This window comes from Eretmochelys imbricata, chromosome 27 (genome assembly GCF_965152235.1).
Source record: "Eretmochelys imbricata isolate rEreImb1 chromosome 27, rEreImb1.hap1, whole genome shotgun sequence".
In the NCBI taxonomy this organism is placed as follows: Eukaryota; Metazoa; Chordata; order Testudines; family Cheloniidae; genus Eretmochelys; species Eretmochelys imbricata.
The window spans coordinates 1,990,735-2,016,089 of NC_135598.1; the positions used below are offsets into that span (position 1 = coordinate 1,990,735).

Genomic DNA, 25,355 nt, shown 5'->3' on the forward strand with positions numbered 1-25,355 from the left:
AGTTTTGGGGAGCCCATCTGGAGGGACTGTACATTGTCCGACTGGACACTTGGCCTAAGTGATCAGACAAGCCATTGCCAGAGCCGAGCGTGGAACCTGCGTCTCCCGACGCCCAGCGTGGGGCGCTGGACCCTGGGTCATGCTGCCAACGCCCCACCTGTGTTGCCCAGTGTCCTGGGAACTGTCTGTGTCCGGCACCGTTCCAGTGAGCAGAGAGCTGCAAGGTCCATGCAGCTGCATTTGTCTTGACTCAGCCATTTCAGCCTTGGGATGTGGTGGGATCGCAGCCACTTGCCGTCAAGACGGGGCGTCTCTTTCTAACCGATGTGCGTTCACTCTGCAGAAGTTCTGGGCGGGGTGCAGGAATGCCTGGGGCAGGCAGGAGCGCAGACCGGGAGATTGTAATGCTCCCTTGGGGCCTGACCGTCTAGGAATCCCTGAACAGTCCGGGCCCAGGGGTTCCGTTCACAGCTCCCGCTCTGCACAGGTGCATTTGAATCCGGGAGAATCTGGGCTGCTGGTGCTGAAGACAGAGGAGTCTGGGTGGCTTTCCTCATGCGGTGCAATGCACACTGGGATCTTCCCCCCGGAGACCTGGGAAGATCGGGGGGAGGGGGGGGCTTGTAGGCTCTGCGGGAGACGAACTCTCTCAGGATGTGGCTATGGCCTGACATCTGCCCGCACACAGGGCCAAAACGAACACACAGCGTGCCCCTCCACCTCCCAAGCTCTTCCCTCGAGCGCCCACACAGAGGGGAATGCTGAGCCAAGGGCGCCCTCAGCATTGTTCCAATGGCCTCTCTGGCTGCACGTGGCACGCCATGATCTCAGAGCACCTCTGCTCGGATAATCTGCCAGGCAATGCAGCGCGGCCTGCTCCATGCTGATCGTCAGCTGGGGTCCGAAATCAATCTACCCTCCTCCCATTGGATATTTGTTTGGATTAGTTGAGTTGGCCCCTTTGGTCATTCTTCAGATGCCTTTACATAACGTCACAACACAGAGCATCCTGGCCAATGCCCGTGCTTGGCTTAACCACAACCCCCCTGCAGCTCTGAGAGGAGACGCGCTCCTGGGCTGGCGGGCAAGGCACAAAGCTCTGTCGGAAACAGATTCGGACACTATTCTTAACACTGACCGAGGGAAACGCTTTTCCACACAACAGTTATTTAGCCTGTGGAACTCACTGCCACAGAAACCCCTGATGCCAGGAACGTCGCAAGATTCAAAAGAGGCTTGGATATTTCCATGGATACCAGAAAATCATGAGTTATCCTAATTATTGCTAGCAAAAATTCTGGCAGGGATATTAACCCTCCTGCTTCAGAGCTTGAGCCAGTCTCTCTTAGAATCCCAAGGGCTTCATCCCCAGGGCCGAAGCCTGAGCCCCACTACCCGGGGCCAAAGCCCAAGGGCTTCAGCCCTGAGTGAGGGGATGGGACTCAGGTTACAGGCCTGGGGAAGAAGCCCTTGGGGTTCGGCTTTGCCGCCCTTCCACCCCGCCAAGAGCAGTGGGGCTCTGGCTTTGGCTCTGGCCCCCCTGCCTGCAGTGGCAGGGCTCAGGCTTTGTTCCCCCGTCCTGGGGTCGTGTAGCAATTTTTGTTGTCAGAAGGGAGTCATGGTGCAAGGAAGTTTGAGACCCCTGTTGTAGAGAAAGGGACTGGACCTGGCCACAGGTGTAAGAGGTGAAATTCCATTGATTTCAGTTGAGATGCAGCCCCTTCGGCATTGGCTGCATGGGAAAGTTGCAGCTGCTTCGCTTCAAGTGGTTTCCAAACCAATGTAGGTGAGAGGAAGAATGGCCCCGTGGCTAGGCCATGAGCCTGGGGCACAATTCCCAGCTCTGCCACAGACTGCCTGCGTAACCTTGGGCAAGTTCCTTAACTTCTCTGTGTCTCCCTTCCCCATCTGTACAATGGGGGTCATAGCACTGCCTGACCTCACTGGGGTGTGTGAGGATAAATACCTTAAAGCTTTGAGGGGCTCAGACCCTGTAGTGATGGGGGCCAGGCAAGTCCCTCAGACTAGCAGGTAGCTCCTGGGCAGCTCACCTGTGTGCGCTTATTTCAGTTTAAGAGAAGCTTGTGTCGGTTTCACTTAAACCTCTTCCCAGCGGATGCACACTGCACTGGAAGAGGCTTTTTCCTGCTGAAGCGAGTGTGCGCCCCGAGCTCTGCACTGGTTCCAGTTCACCCTGCTGCTCCTGCAACATGCTCATGTTCACAAGGCCTCAGGCGTCAGTGAATTTGGCCCAAGGTATTTAAGGGAGGGAATGGGGTCTAAGGTGAGAGCAGGGGTCCTAGGAATCAGGACACCTGGGTTCCACTTCCAGTTCTGGGAGGGGAGTGAGGGTTCGAGCCGAAGGACTGGGGATCTGGCTCCATTCTTGGTTCTGGGAGGGGAGTGAGGGTTCGAGCCGAAGGACTGGGGATCTGGCTCCGTTCTGGGAGGGGAGTGAGGGTTCGAGCCGAAGGACTGGGGATCTGGCTCCATTCTTGGTTCTGGGAGGGGAGTGAGGGTTCGAGCCGAAGGACTGGGGATCTGGCTCCATTCTTGGTTCTGGGAGGGGAGCAGTGTCTAGTAGTTGTAGTAATGGGGGCTGGAAGTTGTTAAGGAAAAGGTAGCACGTGTGACTCCATTTTGGTTTGGGGCCCACCATTGTCTGAAAGCAAACACATCGTACACCAGGAGGAGTGCTCCTTAGATACTGCATTCCTGTGAGAAACCCCCCCTTGTTTCCAGCCTGTCTTGACTCCTGGTTTCTGTTCTTCGTCTGTTCCTAACTCCCTGCCTCCTGGCCTTGATGTGGGCCTCCCATCCTGATAAGAAAAGTTACTGATGCATGGCTTTAGGACCAGCTAATGTAGTTAAAGTCATGGTTTAGCACGGGGAATGTACCTAGCCGGGATAGGTGGTAGATAAGGGAAGGGTTTGTCTATTGGCTAAGGTTCCTGATGCACGAGGGCAACATGCTTTGCTAAAAGGTATATAATCTTTGTATAACCTGCATGCGGGGTCCCCTCCTGATTAGGAGGGGGGCACCACACTTGAGCGTAATAAACTTAGTATCTTTGGGAACTCCGCAGTTGTGGACTTTGTTCGTGTGCCTCAGCCTAGACTCGAACTGTGTGTGACCTGGTGCCTCAGCCAAGACTCGAACTGTGTGTGACCTGTCAGGTATAATTCGCAGCAGTTTGTGTGCGTGACCTGTCAGGTATAATTCGTAACAAAGTCAGGATGCCTGGGTTCTATTTCTGGCTCTGCCATTTACCTGCTGGTTGCCTTGGGTAAGTCACTGCCCCTCTGGGCCTCAGTTTCCACATGGATAACATGGGGAGCTACCTCACAGGGGTGGTGTGAGACTAAAATCCGTACTGTTTATGAAGTGCAGCGAGGTTCTGCTCTGCAAGGTGCTATCGAAGGGCAAAGAGCTGTTAACGCCGTTTCTCCTTGACTTGCCTGCCATGGCCCAGCTTCCGATTCACGTTTCTCCTGCAGGAACGTTACCTGGACCCGTCCACTGAGCAACACATGGAGCTTCCTGGGCTGATGCCCACACGATCAGCGAGCCAGGGAGACACACCAAGGGTTGCCATCTCAGTAGCAAACCCTGGCAACGTTCCAGTTGTGTGATGCTCGAGACCATTGTGAGGCCATGTGTGTGTGAGAGATCAGCTGTGGACAGCGCGCGTGTGTGTGAGAGAGAGAGCACGAGCGAGTGCAGCTGTGGACAGTGTGGGTGTACGACCTCTACTGTCGATAGACGAGAATTTCCGTGAGGGCAGGCTGTAGGCATCTGGGTTGGATGGAACGGGAGGCCCCCCCTTCAGAGTGGATACTGCCCGTGCCTTTGAGCTGGTGTTTGTGTGTTCGTTGGTTAGGGACGTTGGTTCCCTGCAAGGCAGGACAGAACGCTGACTGTGCAGTGGCCAGATGCCCCTCACGCTCCTTTCTCACAGGGCCCGGGTCAGCTGGCAAACCTCAGGCACCGGGCGGGCGGGCCAGCTGGCTACTTGCAGAGTGACACTGCACTGGCAGCCGCGTTACTAGCCTTGCCGCAGAAGTGGTGGCTTTGCGGGACTTGATGGGTTCTTTCCCTTTGCTCCCTGCAGGCCTGACGGATGATGAAGACATCAAGGTGATGCTGAAGGGCTCCTTTCTCTGGAAGATCAAGTCACGCAGACGGAAGACGGAGCGGTTCTACCGCTTGCAGGAGGACGGCTTGACCATCTTGTCTGAGAGCTGCTTTAAACGGGCTCGCTCCAAGCAGATCTGTAAGTCCCAGTGGCTGAGGCTCAGGGGCACAAATACTCCTGGAAACAAGAAATCCAGATCCCAGTTCAGAACCTAGAACCCAACCCACCTCCAACACAGAACCGAGAACCCCTCCCACCCACCGACCTAGAACCTAACCCCCAACCAATGCAAATTTTACAACCCAATGCTCCGCCCAATGCATAATGTAGAGCACATAACCTAGAACCTGAGGCCAGAAACTAGAACATAAAACCCCACCCAGCACAGAACCTAGAACCCCCAGCATAGAACCTGGAATCCAGATTCACCCACCCAAGCACAGAACTTAACTGGCTCAAGTCTGGAGCCCTGTAAAATCCAGCTGCATGCCTTCCAGTGTGATGAGCCGAGCAGGTTCTCAGCTCCAGGCTCCTGTTTCTGTTCCTGGCAGGACAGCAGACACGAGTAACAGGTTTAAGGTGCATTTTCGTCCTTTACCTCCCAGTCATGAAGGTCCCTCACTCTGCTTAGAAACCCCTCTCTCTCCCCCATCAAAAGCATTGGGTTTGATTTCTGGGTGAACAGAGAGATCTCCTCCTCGATCCTGGACATGGCGACCCTAGACACTGCTCTGATGCTTCACAACAGCAACTGCTGTCAGTGTCTCTGTTGGAGACAGCAAATCCTACGCTTACATGGGCTCTGTCTGGCCTGGGATTAGAACGACAGAAATTAGAGATTAAATAATACCCATTATGTCATAGACCCATTATGTCATAGAATCATAGAAGATTAGGGTTAGAAGAGACCTCAGGAGGTCATCTAGTCCAACCCCCTGCTCAAAGCAGGACCAACCCCAACTAAATCATCCCAGCCAGGGCTTTGTCAAGCCGGCCCTTAAAAACCTCTAAGGAAGGAGATTCTACCACCTCCCTAGGGAACCCACTCCAGTGTGTCACCACCCTCCTAGTGAAATAGTGTTTCCTAATATCCAACCTAAACCTCCCCCACTGCAACTTGAGACCATTACTCCTCGTTCTGTCATCTGCTACCACTGAGAACAGCCGAGCTCCATCCCCTTTGGAACCCCCCCTTCAGGTAGTTGGAGGCTGCTATCAAATCCCCCCTCACTCTTCTCTTCTGCAGGCTAAACAATCCCAGTTCCCTCAGCCTCTCCTCATAAGTCATGTGCCCCAGCCCCCTGATCATTTTCGTTGCCCTCCGCTGGACTTTCTAATTTGTCCACATCCTTTCTGTAGTGTGGGGCCCAAAACTGGACACAGTACTCCAGACGAGGCCTCACCAATGTAGAATAGAGGGGAACGATCACGTCCCTTGATCTGCTGGCAATGCCCCTACTTATACAGCCCAAAATGCCATTGGCCTTCTTGGTAACAAGGGCACACTGCTGAGTCATATCCAGCTTCTCGTCCAGTGTAATCCCCAGCTCCTTTTCTGCAGAACTGCTGCTCACCCAGTTCCCTGCTCCCAGGGCCAGGCCCTTCCCTGCAGAAGTTCCCACACTGCTTTGTTCATCCAGGGCTCCATCTTCCATGTGTCCCCATGGGCCTGTCCCAGGTGCACAAAGTGAAACAGCCAGAGACGCATTTGCAGGCTGACTTGGGTCCGTTAAATGTCTCTCTAGCTCCTCAGATCTTTGTTTTGCTGAATTCCCCCTATGTTACCTGTGCCCTTCTGGTATTAAGACACCCAGAAGAAACACAGCCAATAGGCTAGATCCACTACTGACTAAATAAAATGCTAACGAGAGCCAGGAATAGGATACAGACCCTGGCTCAGCTGCCCATCACACTCAGCCCACGGCTGCTCCTCCTGCCTTTGCACATGAGCACTGGGTGTAGTCGGACGCTGCTGACCAGCATCCACCTGCTGACTAAGCTCCTGGGGGTCAGATTGTCGTGTGTCAGCACCCACTAGCTGGGCCAACATTTCACAAGAGCTCAGCACCCAGCGGGCCGAGTTCTTGTCAAAATCTGGCCGCCTGATGCTGCGAAGTCCTGGGGAGCGGAGGGTGCTCAGCACCTCACAGCATCGTCTCGAGAGAGTCCGCAGAGAGCAGGTGGGAGGAGGACAGTTTGCAAGAGCCCCATAAGATGGCACCCCAGCAGATAGGGTTACGGCCTTCATCTCAGCTGTCTCTGGAGAAGGGCAGCTTGGTGGGTGGGTCTTAAGGCCCCTGCTCCTGGAATGTACCAAGCACGGGCCCTGGCAGGTCCTTACTGAACAGAGCAACGAGGGCTGGGGCCATTCACTCCAAAGAGCTCAGCTCCCAGCGTGTGCCCAGCTCTCCTGAGAGCCCTGGCCACGGCACCGAGCCCTTGGGAACATGCTGCCCGTGGCGCTGCCGTTTGCTGTGCAGGTAAAGGCGTGTCTGCCCTGGATCTGGGGGAGTCCGCACGCCAGGAGACAGCGGAGCGAGCCAGCACGCTGACCACGGCTGTGCAGCTGTGGTGAGGTGAGCGGCAGGAGGGGCCAGTGCCTGGTCCGATCCTGTACAAGCCCCGAGGCAGGTACTCGGGGTGGCTAACCCCTCCTGCCGCTCGCGCCACCTCAGCTCCACTGCTCTGTGCCCGCTAGCAGGGCTCCCTCCCAGCTCGCTCCCACGCGCCCCGAGAGGGCAGGGACACGCCACTGAGAGCCGGCGCTGCAGAGCGGGGCTAGACAGGCCAAGCTTGCTGCTGCTGCTGCGGGTGAGTCTCCCCAGACCTCGGAGCTGAGCTGCCGGCTTCGGGCTCCAAACAATGTGGAACCAGTGCGTGCTGCGGAAGGCACACGTTGGCCCGGGGTTGCCCTTTCCAAGGGCTCGGCATGTTGGGAGCCTTGCTGCTTTGACCGTCTGCCCCCGGGATGGGGGCTGGACCCTTGGAAACCTGAGCTCTGCTGCAATCCTGGCTCTGGTTTTACCAGCCTTCATGGCCCCATTTGGGCATGTTCAGATTTCCCTGGCCCTAGAGGCAGGCACCTGTGCAGAGCTGCCCTGAAGGACAAGCTGGAGACACACCAGATCAGGGCTCTCTGAACTTTCCCCGCTTGGTGCTGGCAGCCCTACAGGAACAAGTCCCCCAGGCCAGGTGGGACCCCAGTGGCCAGGCCCAGCTGGGGGTTGGGGATTTGCCTGTAATAAAAATGGGCCAGCAGCGAAGGTGGAGCCAAGCTTTCCCCAGGGGTTGCAGGGCTGGATTGGGGTTGTTGGTTTGGGCCCAGGAGCCCTCAGCTGGCAATGAGATGGAAAATCTCCATCAACTTAGCTGAGCATTTCAGACCCTCAAGCAACAATTGGCTTGAGTTCCCTGCTAGGGACGGGGAACGGGGCAGAGTTCCTGGGGAGGAGAGGAATGGGAGAAGGGAGACATTCTTGGCTGCGGTTTAGGGAGGGAACAGAACATATGGGACAAGGCCAAGATAATGGGGCGAGGGATGCCAGGGCAGGCTAGTCATTGGTGCATATGTTGGGGGACCCCTTCCCCTCCCTTCCAGCCCCCCGAGCACAGCCATGGAGTGGGGGCTGGAGGGTTTCACTGATCACCTGAAACGTGCCGCTCTGTGATACTCTCTTGGGCCCCGTTGGTGGCTGGGCCCCACTGGCCGGTAGGCCGGCTCTCAAGGCCTCTCAGCCAGCTAGAGGGAGGCAGGGAAGAGAGGCCAAAGCCCAGAAGCGAGTGGGCCAGGCACAGCACAGGACTCTGACCGCATCCCCGTTGCTGGGCCTTGTCTCCTGCAGTCCCCATCATGCACATGGACGGCGTGCGGGAGGGCTACCAGTCCGAGGGGCTCCGCAAGCACGGCAGTTTCTTCCCGGAGACGCAGTGCTTCACCATCGTCTTCAAGGGCCGGCGGAAGAACCTGGATCTGGCTGCCCAGAGTGAGGAGGAGGCGAAGCGGTGGGCCCAGGGGCTGAAGAAGCTGATGGCCAAGGTGGAAGCCATGAGCCAGCAAGAGAAGCTTGATCAATATCCTTTCCATTGACCGGCAGGGCTCGGCTCCCCTGTTCCTGGGGTCCATGCCGCGATGGATGATGGGCGGGGTGGCTCAGGTCTGGGCTTCCAGCCTGCTGTTAGGTGACATGGGGCCGCTTCAGGGTCTGTCTCTTTGCACGTAGCCCAAGCAAGCCAGGCCCGACCCCGGCCAGCGGGGTCAATGGCCCTGAGCGCCTGGCCAGAAATGCCCCGACTGACCCTACAAACGGGCCCAGCCCTGGCCACAGCTCCTGGAGTGGAAACATGTCTGGGCTAAGCGCACAGGGCAGGCTGCACGGTGACCCTCCAGCCCTGCCCCACACACCTTGCTGGTCCAAGCACGCAGCGTGACTGTCTCCTTCGTCTGCCAGGTGGGCTGGAGGGGCGGCATGGCAGAGCTGTCCCCCAGCCCTGTGCCTGGCTACAGGCTGATGCTTTCTCCCCACATAGCGCTGCCCACCTGTGGCTCGCAAAGCCCTAGTGAGGTACCAGGAGGAAGCCGGGTGAGGCAGATCAGCCGCGAGGCTAGGAGGCAGGGGCAGGAATCTGTTCCTGGCTGTGTCATGTCCTGGTGTAGGGCACATCCCCTCTCTGCCCCTCATGCCCCCAGCATAAAGGGAGTGAGGATAGGGCCCCTTGTGCAAACACTGAGCCCTGGCACGGAGGGCTCATGCATATAGCACAGGAAAACCCTCCACCGCCTAGCAGCTGTAGGTTTTGTTGTACGAGCTACCCTGGGGCACTAGCTGTGTGTGAAATGACTGGATGATATAGCACCACCATCAGGCAGCTGCGCAGGGGGCTGGGACTGCCTGGGGGCGCTGGGAGCGGGACAGCTGCTGCGGGGCACAGCAGGGAAGCCAGGTCTCCTCTGCTCAAAGCCCTTCCCATTTTCACTGCCTGCAGGGTCTTTGGGTCAGGCCTTTGGAGTCGACCTCGGCCCCATCCTGGGCAAAGACAGGAGTGAACTCATCACACCCCCCAGTTCATTACAGCCCCAGGCAGGCCTGGCCTAGAGGAGTCTTTGTGGGGAGGGGGCACCGGGAGTCTGTCACCCGCGTTCCTTCCTTATATCTCCTGCATCTGGATCCATGACATCCTGCACCGAGCCGACAAGAACAAGGACAACAAGATGACCTTCAAGGAGATCAAGGACATGCTGAAGATGATCAATATCGACATGAATGACATCTACGCCTACCAGCTCTTCCAGGTACCACCCCCCTGCTGCTGTGCCCACTACCCACTACCGCGCCCCCCAGGGGAACCGTGTCTCTGGTGGGAGGGGCAAAGCCGGTCTTAGGGAAAATGGGGCCCTGGGTGAACTTTGTTATTTAGCATTCTGGCCCCCCACCCTCCCTCCATCGCCCCTGGCCCCCACTGCCTCCCCCAACTGCCACCTATCATAGATTCATAGAAGATTAAGGTTAGAAGAGACCTCAGGAGGTCATCTAGTCCAACCCCCTGCTCAAAGCAGGACCAATCCCCAACTAAATCATCCCAGCCAGGGCTTTGTCAAGCCGGGCCTTAAAAACCTCTCAGGATGGAGATTCCACCACCTCCCTAGGGAACCCATTCCAGTGCTTCATCACCCTCCTAGTGAAAAAGTGTTTCCTAATATCCAACCTAGACCTCCCCCACTGCAACGTGAGACCATTACTCCTCGTTCTGTCATCTGCTACCACTGAGAACAGTCTAGATCCATCCTCTCTGGAAACCCCCTTCAGGTAGTTGAAAGCAGCTATCAAATCCCCCCTCACTCTTCTCTTCTGCAGACTAAACATCCCCAGTTCCCTCAGCCTCTCCTCGTAAGTTGTGTGCCTCAGCCCCCTGACCATTTTTGTTCCCCTCCGCTGGACTCTCCAATTTGTCCACGTCCTTTCTGTAGTGGGGGGTCCAAAACTGGACGCAATACTCCAGATGTGGCCTCACCAGTGCTGAATAGAGGGGAATAATCACTTCCCTCGATCTGCTGGCAATGCTCCCACTAATGCAGCCCAATCTGCCGTTAGCCTTCTTGGCAACAAGGGCACACTGCTGACTCATATCCAGCTTCTTGTCCACTGTCACCCCTAGGTCCTTTTCCACAGAACTGCTGCCGAGCCATTCGGTCCCTAGTCTGTAGCGGTGCATGGGATTCTTCCGTCCTAAGTGCAGGACTCTGCACTTGTCCTTGTTGAACCTCATCAGATTTCTTTTGGCCCAATCCTCCAATTTGTCTAGGTCCTTCTGTATCCTATTCCTCCCCTCCAGCATATCTACCACTCCTCCCAGTTTAGTATCATCCGCAAATTTGCTGAGAGTGCAATCCACACCATCCTCCAGATCATTTATGAAGATATTGAACAAAACCGGCCCCAGGACCGACCCTTGGGGCACTCCACTTGACACCGGCTGCCAACTAGACATGGAGCCATTGATCACTACCCGTTGAGCCCGACAATCTAGCCAACTTTCTACCCACCTTATAGTGCATTCATTCAATCTCTCTATCGCCCTGGCTCACCCTGCCTCCCCGGCCCCCACCCATCCCTCCATTGCCCCGCCCCCCACCACCCATCAATGTTCCTTCTAATTTTTGACAGGCCGTGTGTGCAAAAAATGTCTTCTGTGCAAATTGTTGTGTGCGCGATGTTTCGCCGTGTGTGGGGGGTTTAGGATCTGTGCACACACACACACGCACGGCTTAGAGGGAACAGTGCCGCCCATCCGTCCACTGCCCCTGGTCCTGCCTGCTTCCCCCAACCCCCATCCCTCCATCGTCCTGGCCCCCACTGCCTTCCACGGCCCCCCCCCATCCTTCCATCGCCGCTGGGCCCACCCTGCCTCCCACGGCCCCCCCCATCCCTCCATCGCCGCTGGCCCCCTCCACCTCCCGGGGCTCCGCATCCGTCCTCCCTGGTCCCCACTGCCTCTCCCCCCATCACCCCTGGGTCCTGCTGCCTCCCCCGCATTGCCCTGAGCTCTCTTCTATGGCCTCACACCCCAGCCCCACCCCGCTCCTTGCCCCCCTGTAAGGTTGGCCCTGGGGAGGGCGTCACAGAGGGGATGGCACCAGCCTGTGCCTCTCACCCATAGGACCCTAGATGGCAAGGGCTGCGTGGGCCCAGTCTGCAGAGTTCTGACCCAGGTGTGAACTTCCCTCGGCTGCAGAGGGGCTGCTGCTGATCTCGTTTCAGAGTCTGGGAGCGAGGTCTCTGGGTCCAACACGGGGATGCTTGCCCAGCACCTACAGCAAGGTCCTGAGTCCAGCCAAGCCAAGTGAGGCAGAGCCTCCGATCCCACTGTCAGAGAACTGTCAGACTCAGTGCATCTGTGAGCACCTTTGTCATAGGCTGCAGGGCCAGGGCCAGGACCAGGATCAGGGCCCTCCCGTGCTTCCCCCCACCCCAGCCAGCCTGTGGGCCCTGCAGGCCTGATGGAGTAGAGCAGCTCGTTCCAACGGTTACATTCCCAGCCCCACCTGTTGCTGCAGCGTCAGGAACAGCTGTGTCCCATTAAGAAAAGGAGGACTTGTGGCACCTTAGAGACTAACTAATTTATTTGAGCATAAGCTGAGCTGTAGCTCACGAAAGCTTATGCTCAAATAAATTAGTTAGTCTCTAAGGTGCCACAAGTCCTCCTTTTCTTTTTGCGAATACAGACTAACACGGCTGTTACTCTGAAACCTGTGTCCCATTAGGTGCTCAGGAGCAACCAGAAGTCAAGAGAGAGGGACCAGGGCGTGGGCAGGGCTGCTTCCAGGACCGGAGCCTGTTCCTTGGAATCACAAACAAAGCCAAGGAGGAGGGAGGGGCCTCAAGGCACAGACCTGCTGCCTGGGGCCACCAGCCACCCCGACGTCCACTCCCGGAATTCATGCCTGAAAGCTCCAACCTGCAGCTGTGTGTGTGTGGCCAGGGCTGGGGTCTACAGTCCAGTGGGCTGTTTATTACCCCCGTTTTCCCCAAGGGAGGTGGCTTCTCCTGAGCGTCTCACATGTTAGCTAGCTTGTCTGTGTGTGTCTGGAACAGATGGGGAAACTGAGGCATGGAGGTGTGAGGTGTTATCCAAGGCCACATGCTGAGTCACTGTCAGGACTCCTGGTGCCAGTTGGATGTTGGGGCCGCGAGGCCGCACTGCCTCCCCCAGAGCAGCACAGCTGTCCTCGGGAAGCAGGTTGCTAGGATCTGAGCTGCTTTTACCCAGAACGTCCCCAGCGCCTGTCACAAGCTGCCCCGGGCCAGGCTTGATCCTGCAATACATGTGGGAGAGAACGGAGCCCGACCACCACAGTGCACTGGTGCAGCCACCTCTGGGGTGGAACATGGCGACAGTCTATCAGCATACAACAACACGGCAGGAGTTTAGGAAGCAAGTGAAGGAGAATCCTGTCTCCAACAGAAAGCGCTGGGGGAATTTGGAATTCCCCAGTCTGGCGTCTGGCCAGGGCTTCGGAGCTGTGAGGTCAGCAGTGGCCATAGATGACCTAAAGTCGCCCCTTGTAGGGTCCCAGAGCCTGGGCTCCAACCGAAGCCCAAATGTCTACACTGTAGTTAACCAGCCCCCGAGCCCAAGCCTGACCAGCTGTCACGGGCGAGCCGCGGTGTGTCCATGCAGTGGAGACATACCCTGAATGAGTCTTGCAGGACGAGGTCTCTGAATTCCGTGCCCTGCTGGCTGGGCGCTGGTCATGCAGCCAGCGAGATGCTGTTTGTGAAATGAATCACAGCTTGCTGTGCGGAGTTGGTCTCGGGAGCAAAACTTCAGCTGGTAGGAGCTCAGGAGAAGGTGGGGGTCTGAATCCAGAGTCACTCCCAGCAGTTCTCTGGCTCCCACCCACAGCAGCCACTTGCCCAATCAGCTGCTTTCATCACCACCGAACTCAGTTGTAAATAACATTCCCAGCAGTGCTGGAAATCAGGATCACTGGGGGTGCAGGCCTTGCGGCACCTGTTGGAGGGAGAGTTACAAGGGCTCAGAACCTGCCAAGTTCTTGGGAAACTTCAGGCCTTTGTGACTTGGCCAAGGTCACGCCACTGAGTCAGTGGCAGAGCCAGGAACTGAGTCCCAGTCTCCTGAGTCCTCGTCCAGCACCGTGGCCACACATCCACCCTTCCCCTCCAGGCCAGAGCCTGCCCTGAGCTCCCAGCCCAGCTCCAGGGTTTGGTTTCCCACCCGTGTTCCTGCTGGCAAAGGCAGACCCTGAGCACAGCGGGGCCTGGACACCAGGGAGGTCAATGGGAAGAAGTTTCTTAAGACCCGGGTCGGAGGGCTGGATCATGGCCCCCCCATTTCCATGTTCTCGCCCAGGACCACCCTGCTTCTCATGGCGCCATCTGTTCATCAGCTGAGAGCAGCTGCTTTAGCAGGGAGGGGCCTGCTGGAAACAAGCAGCAGGAGCTTTAACGGGGTGGGCGGGAATTTCCACCACCGGCCACAGCACCCTGGGGCGGTCTGTCCTTGGGCCGACAGCCAGGGCCCCTGGATCTCCCCCTTCCATCTGGAGATCTCCAGGTGCTTTACCAAGGGAGGGTCAGAATCACGTCCCCACTTGGCAGAGCGTCCCTCCTGGGTCCCCTTGCTGCACTCCCGCACTGTGTTTGGACCCCGCCGTCCCGCCGGGCAGGGGAGCTGCTGCCTGCAGGGGTGTGTGCATGATGCCAAAGCCTGTCTGCCAGGCCAGCTAGAATTAGGGCCTCACATGCCACTGGCCCCGAGCGCAGCAGCCCAGGCTGGGGTACGGCTGGCTCTGGGCTGCTCTGCACAGACTAGCAGGGCAGGTTCCCTAGGATGACTTTGTGCAGACTCCAGGCCTGCTCTTGGGAGCGGTGTGGCACCTCCCTTCCCCCCAGGGTTTGCCTGGGCACAGCATGGTGGGTTAGGCACTGCAGCAGAGAGGAACTTCCACCCATGCACTTTGGTGCCCCGAAATCCAAGCCTGGCTCCAAACGCAGCAGCTGGAGCCCAGCCCCAGTGAGGGAGGGCCAGGGCGAGGGGTTGAGTGCTCTGCCCAAAGGTCACCGAGTGGCCAAGTGCCAGGCTGTAAACCCACCTGCTCGGTACGAATGCCAGCACGGACGGAGCCAGGGTATGTGAGAGGCTCTGTGTAGATACAGCCCTGGGCTCTGTTCTCTGCTCTGCCACTGACTCACTGCATGACCTTGGGTTGGTCACCTCCTCCAAGTTCCCGCAGCTGTAGGGCTTCGTAATACCCCTGCTTTGAGCATGGAGCTTCTCTCCTCCTGGGCAGGAGGAGAACCCAGGCATCCTGGCTCCCAGCTCTGGCCATCAGATCAGGCTCCTTCCTCGGAAACTCCCGAGACGGGGATGAAATGGCCTGTCCTGGCATGCGGCACCTGGTGTCAGGCCGTTCTGACTGTCCGCAGGCAGCTTAGACTCGGTCGCCGGCTCGCCCGGGTTCCTGCGAGTTGCCTCACCCACCACAGCTTGTGAGGTTATGGATTCGTCTCCCAGCCTGGCCCTGCGTGCAGCGGCTCACAACTCACTCCTGTTGAACAGCAATGGAGCAGAGACCCTGCCTGCCGCCACCCCCAGGCACCCCCCAGCTCTGGCGCGCCTGGCTGCGGCGGAAATGCCCGTCCAAGGCGTTAAACGGGGCGCTGCTGGCAGGCTGCTCTGTGCTGTGCCCCCTGCAGATGAGGTGGCCCCGTGTGGTGTTGGTACAGGCAGACGGATAGCTCTGGTTACACAGGCGTGGGCCGGGCATGGGCAACATCCTCACACCGCTCTGCTGCTGCACCTCACTGCAGCCCCCCGGCTCTTCCACCCCAGGACCTGCTCCCCGCCCTGCCCCCGCCCTGCCAATACTCCTCAGCGGGGCCTTGCAGCCCCCCGGCTCTTCCAGTCCTGAGACCCTGCCCAGCTCAGCCCTGCCTGACCCCAGCACCCTCTGCGGCTCCCGCCCGGGGCTTAGCCAGTGCCACTCGGTCCTGACCTGCAGCCCCCCTGTTATTCCAGCCAGGGTCCCAGCAGGGCCTGTTTTGCTCCTGCCCTGGGCACATCGCTGTCCATAGGATCTTGGGCCCCTCCCCTCTCGAGTACCCAGTGGCCTGACAAACCCCCTCCCTGCTGCGGGCGCTGGGCTGCCACCCTGTGGGGGGGGTGAACTGGGGCCTGGGGCTGTGCCCGCTGAGAGCGTGGAGGGGCTTTGGACCAGGCCCATGGGGTGGGGGAAGGGGAAGGTACCTGTGTGGCCGTCCTGGGGCCCAAAGGTCTGCAGATCTGCACAGCAGGGATGCCCTGGCAGGAAGGCAGATGCCCCCCCCACCCCCCAGGCCTGCTCCAGCCTATGAGGTGCCCCCAGGGAGAAGGGCAGTTCAGACTCTGGCCCTGGCTGCTGACAAGGCCCCAGCTGCCTCTCTAGGGATGTGGGCACCTGGCAACCAGGCGGAGGAAGGATGGGCTGGTGATTAGGGCACTAGCCTAGAACACCTGGGTTCGAGGCTCTGCTCTGCCACAGACTCCCTGTGTGCCTTGCGCAGTCATGTAGCCTCTCAGTGCCTCAGTTTCCCCTCTGAGCTGGCGGGGGGTGGGAGCACTCTGCCCTGCCTTCCAGGCCTGCATGGCTGTGAGGACATTAGGCTGCGAGTGCTCAGATACTGCGGGGCCATGGAAGTGTCACAGAAGGGCAGCGGAGACCCGCCAGACTCCTCTCCCAGCACCCAGCAGGGTGGCTGTGTCTGGTCCAGCACCCAGCCCCTTTCCCTCGGGCAGGGCACGGGGGGCTCCAGCGGCCCCGCTTTGATCCCAGGCTGTTCGATGCCTTCCCGATGGGAGGGGCTGGCTGCGTGTGAGCTGGGCTTTCTCTCCCCCAGGAGTGCGATAAGTCCAGCAACGACCGGCTGGAGGAGCACGAGATCGAGGAGTTCTGCACCCTGCTGATGAAGCGGCCCGAGCTGGAGGAGCTGTTCCACCGCTACTCGGGGCAGGACTGCGTGCTGTCGGCCAAGGAGCTGGGGGCGTTCCTGCAGGACCAGGGCGAGGATGCTGACCTGGCGCATGCCCACACCATCATCCAGACCTATGAGCTCAGCGAGAAAGGTAGGGTCCCCCCATGAGCCCCAGCCCCAGCGGCTGGCCGGAGCACGGGGGTGTGCACCACCGCCCCCTGCTGTCAGAGAACAGCCAGCTCAGCACTCAGAGCTTGGCGCTCTAGCCCCGAGCAATGCATGGCTCCCTCGGGTGCCTGTCTAGCCGCCTGGCCATTGTGCCTAGTCCGATCCTGCAAAGAGCCCATCTAGGAAGGAGAGGTGGATACAGTCTCTGTGGCTCTTTCAGTCCTTGGGCCTGGTACCACTGCGTCATGGTGGTTGGTTCTGGGGACCTGGCTGCACCTCCCAGTAGAAACTGGGCTGAGAATGGACAAACTCAGCTCACAGGGGCAAGAGCCTTGGCAGGGTGGGTTTCCATGGGGATTCCCAGCTGTGCGACATGGGGACTCCTGATGGCGCATGGTGGAGATGCTCCCGGGTCTCAGGGCAGGTCCAAACCCCATTGCTGCTCCTGATTAACAAACGTCAGTTTTAAACCAGCGCCACTTCTGTGCATACCCAAGTGTTGGTGTCCACAGGTTCTTCTGGCTCCTTTCTCCAGCCCAGACAGACGGAGACATGGTCTAGTGGTTATAGCAGCGGGCTGGGTATCAGGACACCTGGGTTCTTTCCTGTGTTCTAAGGGGGGAAGTTCTGGTGGTTACAACAGGGGAATGGGCAGTCAGACTTCCGGGTTCTGTCCCTGGCTCTGCCACTGACTCGCTGCAAGACCTTGGACAAGTCAGGTCCTCACTCTGTGCCTCAGTTTCCCCATCTGTCAGGGGGTTGGTGAGGATTAATGAATTGGAGACATTCCCATCAAAGGTGCTATACAGCCTGGCTGGCCTGCACCGTGGGTGTGATGGGGCTGACCTGAGCTGGGGCAAGTGGCCGCACAAATCAGGCCTGGATTGAAGGGGAACGGTGAGGGACGGAGCAGCAGGGGCAGGAGCAGAGGCTGGTGCAATGGCGGGGAGCTGGGCCTGCCCCGGAAGGCAGCTGGCATTTGTGGGGAGCACTCCCCAGAGCCCGGCCTGGCAGCCCCTCCCTGAGCAGGCTGGAACAGGCTGGAGCTAGGTGTGGGGTCTAACTGCTCTAGCAGGCATGGGCCGCAGGGGACTGGCGCCAGGACCACCCGGCAGCATCAGAACACCCCTGGTCCCTGCTTCGCAGTCTCAGGTGCGAGTTCTTCTCTCTCTCATACTGAGTGGCCCAAAGCAGCCCTGCCCTGGGAGGGAGGGATAGCTCAGTGGTTTGAGCATTGGCCTGCTAAACCCAGGGTTGTGAGTTCAATCCTTGAAGGGGCCATTTAGGGATCTGGGGCAAAAATTGGGAATTGGCCCTGCTTTGAGCAGGGGGTTGGACTAGATGACCTCCTGAGGTCCCTTCCAATCCTGATATTCTATGAGGACACCCCGAACCTCAGGGCTGGGTCAGCTCCGCCTGGCCCCTCTGTCTGGAATGGCTGGTTCAGCTAGACAGGGCCAAGCTTTGTGTCCGGATCCGGCCCCTGGTTCTGCAATGGGCAGAACCAACGCGCCAGCCCCGTGTGAACACCCCTGACCTCAGCCAGGCCTCATCCTGGGAGCCCGTCTGGGTCCAGTCCGGCTCGGAGAGCCTTCAGGGCCGTGCTGTGTGATCACAGTGAGGAAGTTTAAGTGGGGTCCTGGCGGGTTTCGCCTTCCACTGCAGCGTGGGGAGCGGGTCACTGGCCAGGATTATCTGGGTGTCTCTCACTTCATCATTCCCCTGCCATTGCGAGGCCTCGGGCCCTGGTGCCCTTCGGCTCCCATCTCTGCTTGTGGCACACACTAATTCATTGACTTTACTCTTGTGGGGGGCTGGGAGGGCTGGTGGCCTGTGCCCTGGTGGCCCCTCTGGCTTTAACGCTGTGTCTCTGTGACTGTGCGGAGCTGTCGTGGGCTGGGAAGGCAGGAGCGCCCACAGACGATCCAGACTGAGGGGGCTGAGATGGGGGCTGGAAGCTGGGTCCAGAGGCAGCTAGACTTTCCAGGCTGGGAGCTGTTCTCCCAGAGGGTACAGCAGAGCTGGGAGCCCGTGGGGTAACACCGTTTTCTCCGCCTTGTCTGCTCTGCCTCAGCCATGCGCATTGCAACCAGCTTTACCATTAGGAGCTGGCTTGGCTGAACTTTGTGGCTGTGTAAACAGGCTGCAGCAATAAACATCCCTGGACTCCGAGGAGGTTTGGATCCGGATCCATATTTTGCATCCCAGCCCCGGTGCCGCTGCGACAGCGCTCATGAAACCAGAGCTGGAGAAAAGATCTTTGTTGTGGGACAAGCTCCAGCATCTCTGAGGCCTTGAGACTCCAGTCCCGCTGCCCCAGTGCACACTGCGGCCTATCCTGGCTTTGCCCTCTGCCGTGTTGGTTTGCCGTGGCGCTGAGGCGCTCAGGGGCTGGAGGGGTTTTCTCGGCATTTCCCATGCTGTGAGCATGGTTGCACTGAGGCTGCAGACCCAGATCTGAACCTCCTCTGAGCCCAGGGGAGTTTAGACCCAGGGTTTTGCTGCAGCCCCTGAAGCAGCTGGGGCCAGCCACGCAATAGGGCTGGAACTGAGGGAGACTCCAGTGGTCCAGCTGTGCTGTAGTTTACTGGGGGGAGGAATCAGGGGTAATTCCACTGCGGTCAGCGGAGCCACATCCGTGGGTAAGGGAGATCTGCTGAGGTTTTGCATGTGGTTTGGCAGTGCTTCGTTATGCTAATCGCAGCTGAAGCAATCCCAGAAGCCCCACTCCCGCATTCCCGGTTGGTGTCTCTCCTGTTCCTCTCAGAGCCGAGTGTGCTCCCAGCTGGCACAGAGAGCCTCGCTTCCTGTCCTGACCCCTGGTTGCCCCAGCTGGGCTATCTCAGCCCAGGGCGACTGGCACACAGTTGTGTCTAGGATGGTTTATGAGCAATAAGGAAAAGGAACCAAGTGGCCCAAGGCTGGGGGGTGAAGTGCCCTGTGGGGCTGCCTCGGGGAGCTGGCTGGCTGGTTTCTTTGCTGGCACGGCAGCAGCGTTGGACAAACGCTCCCGTGGCCCCATTGCTGCTAACTCAAGATCCAGACACCTGCCATGGCTGGGGCAGAGGACGCTGGGGCTGAGCCTTCGTGGCGTAGATGCTGATTGGGGCGCTAGAAACTCACTGACAGCTGGACAAATGGAGGCCCCATGACAGAGCTCTCAGCCCAGGCCGCCCTGTGGGAATGCACGGCTGACAGAAATCACGCCCCAGCCTGTGCCTGATCTCAACCCCTGCACTTTTCACTGCTTCCTAGTCTACTCCCCGTGGGAGGGACATGGCACCAGAGTGTGCGCGAGAGGGGAATGCGATACAGCTGGGGAAACCGAGGCACAGAGTGGGCAAGGGGACGTGTCCAAGGCCACACAGTGAGACTGCAGCAGAGCCAGAGAGAACCCAGGTCCTAGTGCCAAGCTCTAGCCAGGACAGACCACACCCCCTCATGGAGCTGGGCACGGGGCCCAGGATTCCTGCCACCCCAGCCCCTACTTTAGCGCCCGCAATCCCTGTCCCAGCCAGGGTCGCATCAGGACTCCCAGACTCTAACCCCTAGGCTTGCTAACCCCCGAGGGTTCCAAATAGGGGTGAGAGGCTGTGACAGCTTGAAATTCCCGACATGGACACGTTGCCTCGTGCACAGACACTAGTTCCGAAATCTGGGGAGGAGCCTTTAAAGAGCCCCTGGAAATGTGGTCCCTGCAGCCAAACAGCACAACCGCATGATGCTGGACGGGTTCATGATGTACCTGCTGTCTGCGGCTGGTGACATCCTGAACCAGGAGCACACCGACGTCTACCAGGACATGAGCCAGCCCCTCTGCCATTACTTCATCTCCACCTCCCACAACACCTACCTGACCGACAATCAGATCGGGGGGGCCAGCAGCACGGAAGCCTACATCAGGTAAGGGGGCCGGGCAGAACATGGGGAACTGGCAGGGTTGGGAGGGTATTGAGACCCATCTGGAGGGGGGTGTGCCAGCAGGGCAGAGAGGTGGCCTAGAGCATAGGCCTGGTCCTGCTGAAGCAGAGCAGCGCTGGTGGCCAGCAGCCATGCTGAGCGCTTCCCCAGAAGGGATAAGTCTCTGACTGTCTGACAATATCCATCTGCAGGAATTCCTGCCTGACCCCAGCCAGGGCGCAGGCAGTGCCCTGAAGCATGGGGGCTAAAAGGTCTTATCACTTTTATCCCAGCAAGCGCTGCTTGCTGCAGAATCCTTTTCCTGTTGATTTCAGTGTCTATGGGGCCTGTGTTCTGAATGCAGCATAATAGGAGGCTTATCAGAGAGCAGACCTCTGTGGGGACTCCCCCTGCAGTTGACTCGTGGGTGGATCTTGTGGTGTGGATCCCCCAGTCAAACCCTCAGTGGAGGGGAGCAGTGCAACAGGGGCAGAGGGAACTGCAACCCTGAGGCTGCAGGAGCAGCTGCTGGTTGATTCTGGGCACAATGGGGCGGGCACCCTGTGTCACTCCTGCACCAGCCCTGGTATTGGGGGATGAGGGTTTGGCACAAAGTAATTTACTCCACTATATCCTGCAGCAGTGAATTCCACAGGGTAACTGTCTCTCTCTCTCCCCCTCCACCTGTGCCTCACTCCCTGACATGCTCCAGTGTGATCCCACTCTCACTTTCTGGTAATGGCCAAGCCCCACGCTGTGCTACAAGTTCTACCCTCCCCATGCCAGGGTTTGCCTTTGTTCTGACCCCTAAGACAAATCCCTGAAGCAGGGCTGTGTTCTGTCCTGAGCCAGCTCTTTCTCCTGGCAGGCCCTCCCTCTAGCTGTCCCGGCTCAGCTGTAGCTAAATGAGACCTACCTAATCTGGCAGGCAGGGTGAGTCAGCAGAATAGCTCTGCACCTCCCATAGGTGTCTAAAACTCCTTGTCCAGTCCCATCTCCCCACTTAGCCTTAATCAAGCCAAGCCCACCATTCCAGGGCTTTGCCTTTCCGTGCCTGCTCCGAGCTGTGTCCTGCACCAGGCTCTCCTCAGGGTAAAACAGGATGTCGATGGACGGTCAGGGCCCCTCACTAGCTCAGGGTGAACAGCCGCACTGCACTGCCTCTGGGGGGAGTCGTTCTCTGGGAGAACATCATGACCACAGGGCAGGGGCCAGGGCAGGGCTGCCTGGGGAGGCTCAGGGGCCCCAGCTGCGCTGGAGTCTCTGGGCTCGTATTAAGGGCATGAGGTGGCAGTTTGTGGTGCCAGCCCCTGGCTGAACCGTGCCATCCCCGACAGGGCGTTCATGGAGGGCTGCCGCTGTGTGGAGCTGGACTGCTGGGAGGGCTCCAACGGGGAGCCTGTCATCTACCACGGCCACACCCTGACCTCTAAGATCCTCTTCAGGGATGTCATCGAGATCATCCGGGACTATGCCTTCAAGGTGAGTGCCACGGCGGGCAGAGGGCCCAGCTCTGCTGCAGCAGGAGGGGACTGGAGTTTGCACCAATGTGCTTCTTGCCCCTCTGTCCCCAGCTGCCTGGTGACCACCAGCCATGGAGCTGAACCCTGCTTCCACCCACGAGTGGGAGTTTTGCCCCTGACATCAGTAGGGCCAGGGCTGGGCCCGTGGGATCCCACACTCAGCCCATAGCAGTGGGCTGGTGTCAGTCTGTGGACCCTGCTGCAGGGTCCTGCCTACGCTGGCCTGCCTGGGAAGGGGGTGGGGCCCAGTCCCACATGGCACTGTCCCTGACCCCCCCCCCCCATCTCCCCAGCACTCCTCGTACCCCGTGATCCTGTCCCTGGAGAATCACTGCGGGCTGGAGCAGCAGGTGACCATGGTTCAGCACATGAAGGCAATCTTGGGAGACATGCTGCTGACCCAGATGCTGGATGGGCAGGTCCCCAAGGAGCTCCCGTCACCAGAGGTAACACCCCCTGGGACTTCCCGTGGGAGGGATCCCTGGGCAGCATTCCCATGGACTCCTGCAGGGGGGAATGCTCAGAGAGGGGACCCAGACCCCCAAGCTCCATGGCTTCATCACATGGGCATCCCTGGGTGCTGCCTCCCACCATCCCCTGCCCCCTGGCCAGCTTGGACCACGCAGTGGGGCAGACAGCCCCTGGGAATGGGGGTGGGAGGGGGTTGGGCAGGGTGCAGAGCTTTGACAGGGGCTTTCCTCTCATGCAGCAACTGAAAGGGAAGATCCTGGTGAAAGGGAAGAAGCTGCCGGACCTGGTGTGTGACCCCGAGAACATGAGCTTCCTCTCCGACAACAACGAGGAGGAGGAGGAAGAGGAGGAAGAGGAGCGGGTGCTGCGCAAAGACCGCAGGAGGGTACGGGGGTACCGTGGGCCAGCCCCTCGTGTTGCGAATTGTGGCACGGAGCGATGGGCTGCGGCACTGAAGCCAAAGCATCTGCTGCAGCTTTGGTGCGTGACCTCCGCTAGCTGGAGGCTGGGGAGCAACAGCCCCATGGGACGGGCTGGCAGCGCCCCTGAGATCCCAAAGCCACCTCGGAAAGGGTACAGAGGGGCTTGCAGCCAGTTCGCAGCAGGGGGCTGCCTCCTCCCTGGCCTGTCAGTGTTGAGATAGACACGGCATTTACTGCCTCTCGACGGGGATTTCTCTCACTCCCTCTCATTCAGATACTCCCAAGAAAGTTGCCCTGTGTGTAGCTGCCCCCTGCCCCACTGCCCGGATTTCCAGACAAATTCCCTTTCAGGAGAACCCCAGGAAGGTTTCAGCTTGCTGCCTGCCTGGCTCTTGTCGATTGCGCTGTTTCCCTGCTGGCAGAAAGTGAAATTGACAGGAGCTGTCCAGGGCCTGCCCGGGTTCTCAGACCACATCTGCACTACAGAGCCTGTGCGGGCCTCGCTTCGCTGGCCTAACCCCTCGTGCAGACAGAGGGAGGGAGAAGTTCTGCCCGGGCCGTAACACCACCTCCACGTGCTGACAGAAGCTGTCTTCTCTCAGCAGAGCTGCGTCTACACTGTGGGTTTTGCCGGCCTAGCAGTGTCAGTTGTGGGTTTTTTTTTTCACATTTCTAGCTGACACAGCTGTGCCAGCATGCGTTAGTGTAGACCAGACCCCAGCTTCCTCACTTCCCCCCAGCCTAGCTGCTGGACAGGCAGAGAGCTGGGCACAGAGCCCCTGGCAGCTCGCCTGACTGGCTCTTGTCAATTTCATTTTTTGTAGGGAGAAGGTGAAATTGAGACATGCCATCTGGCGGGCAGGGCAGAGCCACATTTCTATTTTGCTGATGGAGGGGGTGGGGGCGGGATTATTTTTTTTTTTGGCAAAATGGAAATTTTTCCTGTGGAAAATTGCAGTTTTGCGGAAAGGGGATTTTCTGTTGGAAATTCACTCTGGTGGAAATTTCCAGCCTGGCTCTCCTCAGGATGGACGAGCCGGAGTGGCTGTGAACTGTTCTGAGCATCGGGGGCTGCACGGCTGCCCTGTCCCAGATCAGTCCCTTCTGGCCAGCTCTGGGCATGAGCAGCTGCTCTGGAATAGCCTCCTGTGCCCGTCTTAGAATCATAGAATCATAGAATATCAGGGTTGGAAGGGACCCCTGAAGGTCATCTAGTCCAACCCCCTGCTCGAAGCAGGACCAATTTCCAGTTAAATCATCCCAGCCAGGGCTTTGTCAAGCCTGACCTTAAAAACCTCTAAGCAAGGAGATTCTACCACCTCCCTAGGTAACGCATTCCAGTGTTTCACCACCCTCTTAGTGAAAAAGTTTTTCCTAATATCCAATCTAAACCTCCCCCACTGCAACTTGAGACCATTACTCCTCGTTCTGTCATCTGCTACCATTGAGAACAGTCTAGAGCCATCCTCTTTGGAACCCCCTTTCAGGTAGTTGAAAGCAGCTATCAAATCCCCCCTCATTCTTCTCTTCTGCAGACTAAACAATCCCAGCTCCCTCAGCCTCTCCTCATAAGTCATGTGTTCTAGACCCCTAATCATTTTTGTTGCCCTTCGCTGGACTCTCTCCAATTTATCCACATCCTTCTTGTAGTGTGGGGCCCAAAACTGGACACAGGACTCCAGATGAGGCCTCACCAATGTTGAATAGAGGGGAACGATCACGTCCCTCGATCTGCTCGCTATGCCCCTACTTATACATCCCAAAATGCCATTGGCCTTCTTGGCAACAAGGGCACACTGCTGACTCATATCCAGCTTCTCGTCCACTGTCACCCCTAGGTCCTTTTCCGCAGAACTGCTGCCTAACCATTCGGTCCCTAGTCTGTAGCGGTGCATTGGATTCTTCCATCCTAAGTGCAGGACCCTGCACTTATCCTTATTGAACCTCATCAGATTTCTTTTGGCCCAGTCCTCCAATTTGTCTAGGTCCTTCTGTATCCTATCCCTCCCCTCCAGCGTATCTACCACTCCTCCCAGTTTAGTATCATCTGCAAATTTGCTGAGAGTGCAATCCACACCATCCTCCAGATCATTTATGAAGATATTGAACAAAACCGGCCCCAGGACCGACCCTTGGGGCACTCCACTTGATACCGGCTGCCAACTAGACATGGAGCCATTGATCACTACCCGTTGAGCCCGACAATCTAGCCAGCTTTCTACCCACCTTATAGTGCATTCATCCAGCCCATACTTCCTTAACTTGCTGACAAGAATACTGTGGGAGACCATGTCAAAAGCTTTGCTAAAGTCAAGAAACAATACATCCACTGCTTTCCCTTCATCCACAGAACCAGTAATCTCATCATAAAAGGCGATTAGATTAGTCAGGCATGACCTTCCCTTGGTGAATCCATGCTGGCTGTTCCTGATCACTTTCCTCTCATGCAAGTGCATCAGGATTGATTCTTTGAGGACCTGCTCCATGATTTTTCCAGGGACTGAGGTGAGGCTGACTGGCCTGTAGTTCCAAGGATCCTCCTTCTTCCCTTTTTTAAAGATTGGCACTACATTAGCCTTTTTCCAGTCACCCGGGACTTCCCCGGTTCGCCACGAGTTTTCAAAGATAATGGCCAATGGCTCTGCAATCACAGCCGCCAATTCCTTCAGCACTCTCGGATGCAACTCGTCCGGCCCCATGGACTTGTGCACGTCCAGCTTTTCTAAATAGTCCCTAACCACCTCTATCTCCACAGAGGGCTGGCCA

At 58.1% G+C, this 25,355-nt stretch overlaps 1 protein-coding gene across 1 annotated transcript in view; it reads left to right on the top strand.

Annotated features, from left to right (window-relative positions):
- Nucleotides 1-25,355, top strand: part of PLCD3 (phospholipase C delta 3) — a 57,136-nt gene that overhangs the window by 22,941 nt on the left and 8,840 nt on the right. The window contains exons 2-9 of the mRNA XM_077806408.1: nt 4,113-4,274; nt 7,979-8,207; nt 9,297-9,426; nt 16,031-16,256; nt 19,975-20,176; nt 21,511-21,655; nt 21,990-22,142; nt 22,406-22,552. Coding sequence (XP_077662534.1) covers nt 4,113-4,274; nt 7,979-8,207; nt 9,297-9,426; nt 16,031-16,256; nt 19,975-20,176; nt 21,511-21,655; nt 21,990-22,142; nt 22,406-22,552 — 1,394 coding nt within the window. The remainder of the gene's footprint in view (nt 1-4,112; nt 4,275-7,978; nt 8,208-9,296; nt 9,427-16,030; nt 16,257-19,974; nt 20,177-21,510; nt 21,656-21,989; nt 22,143-22,405; nt 22,553-25,355) is intronic.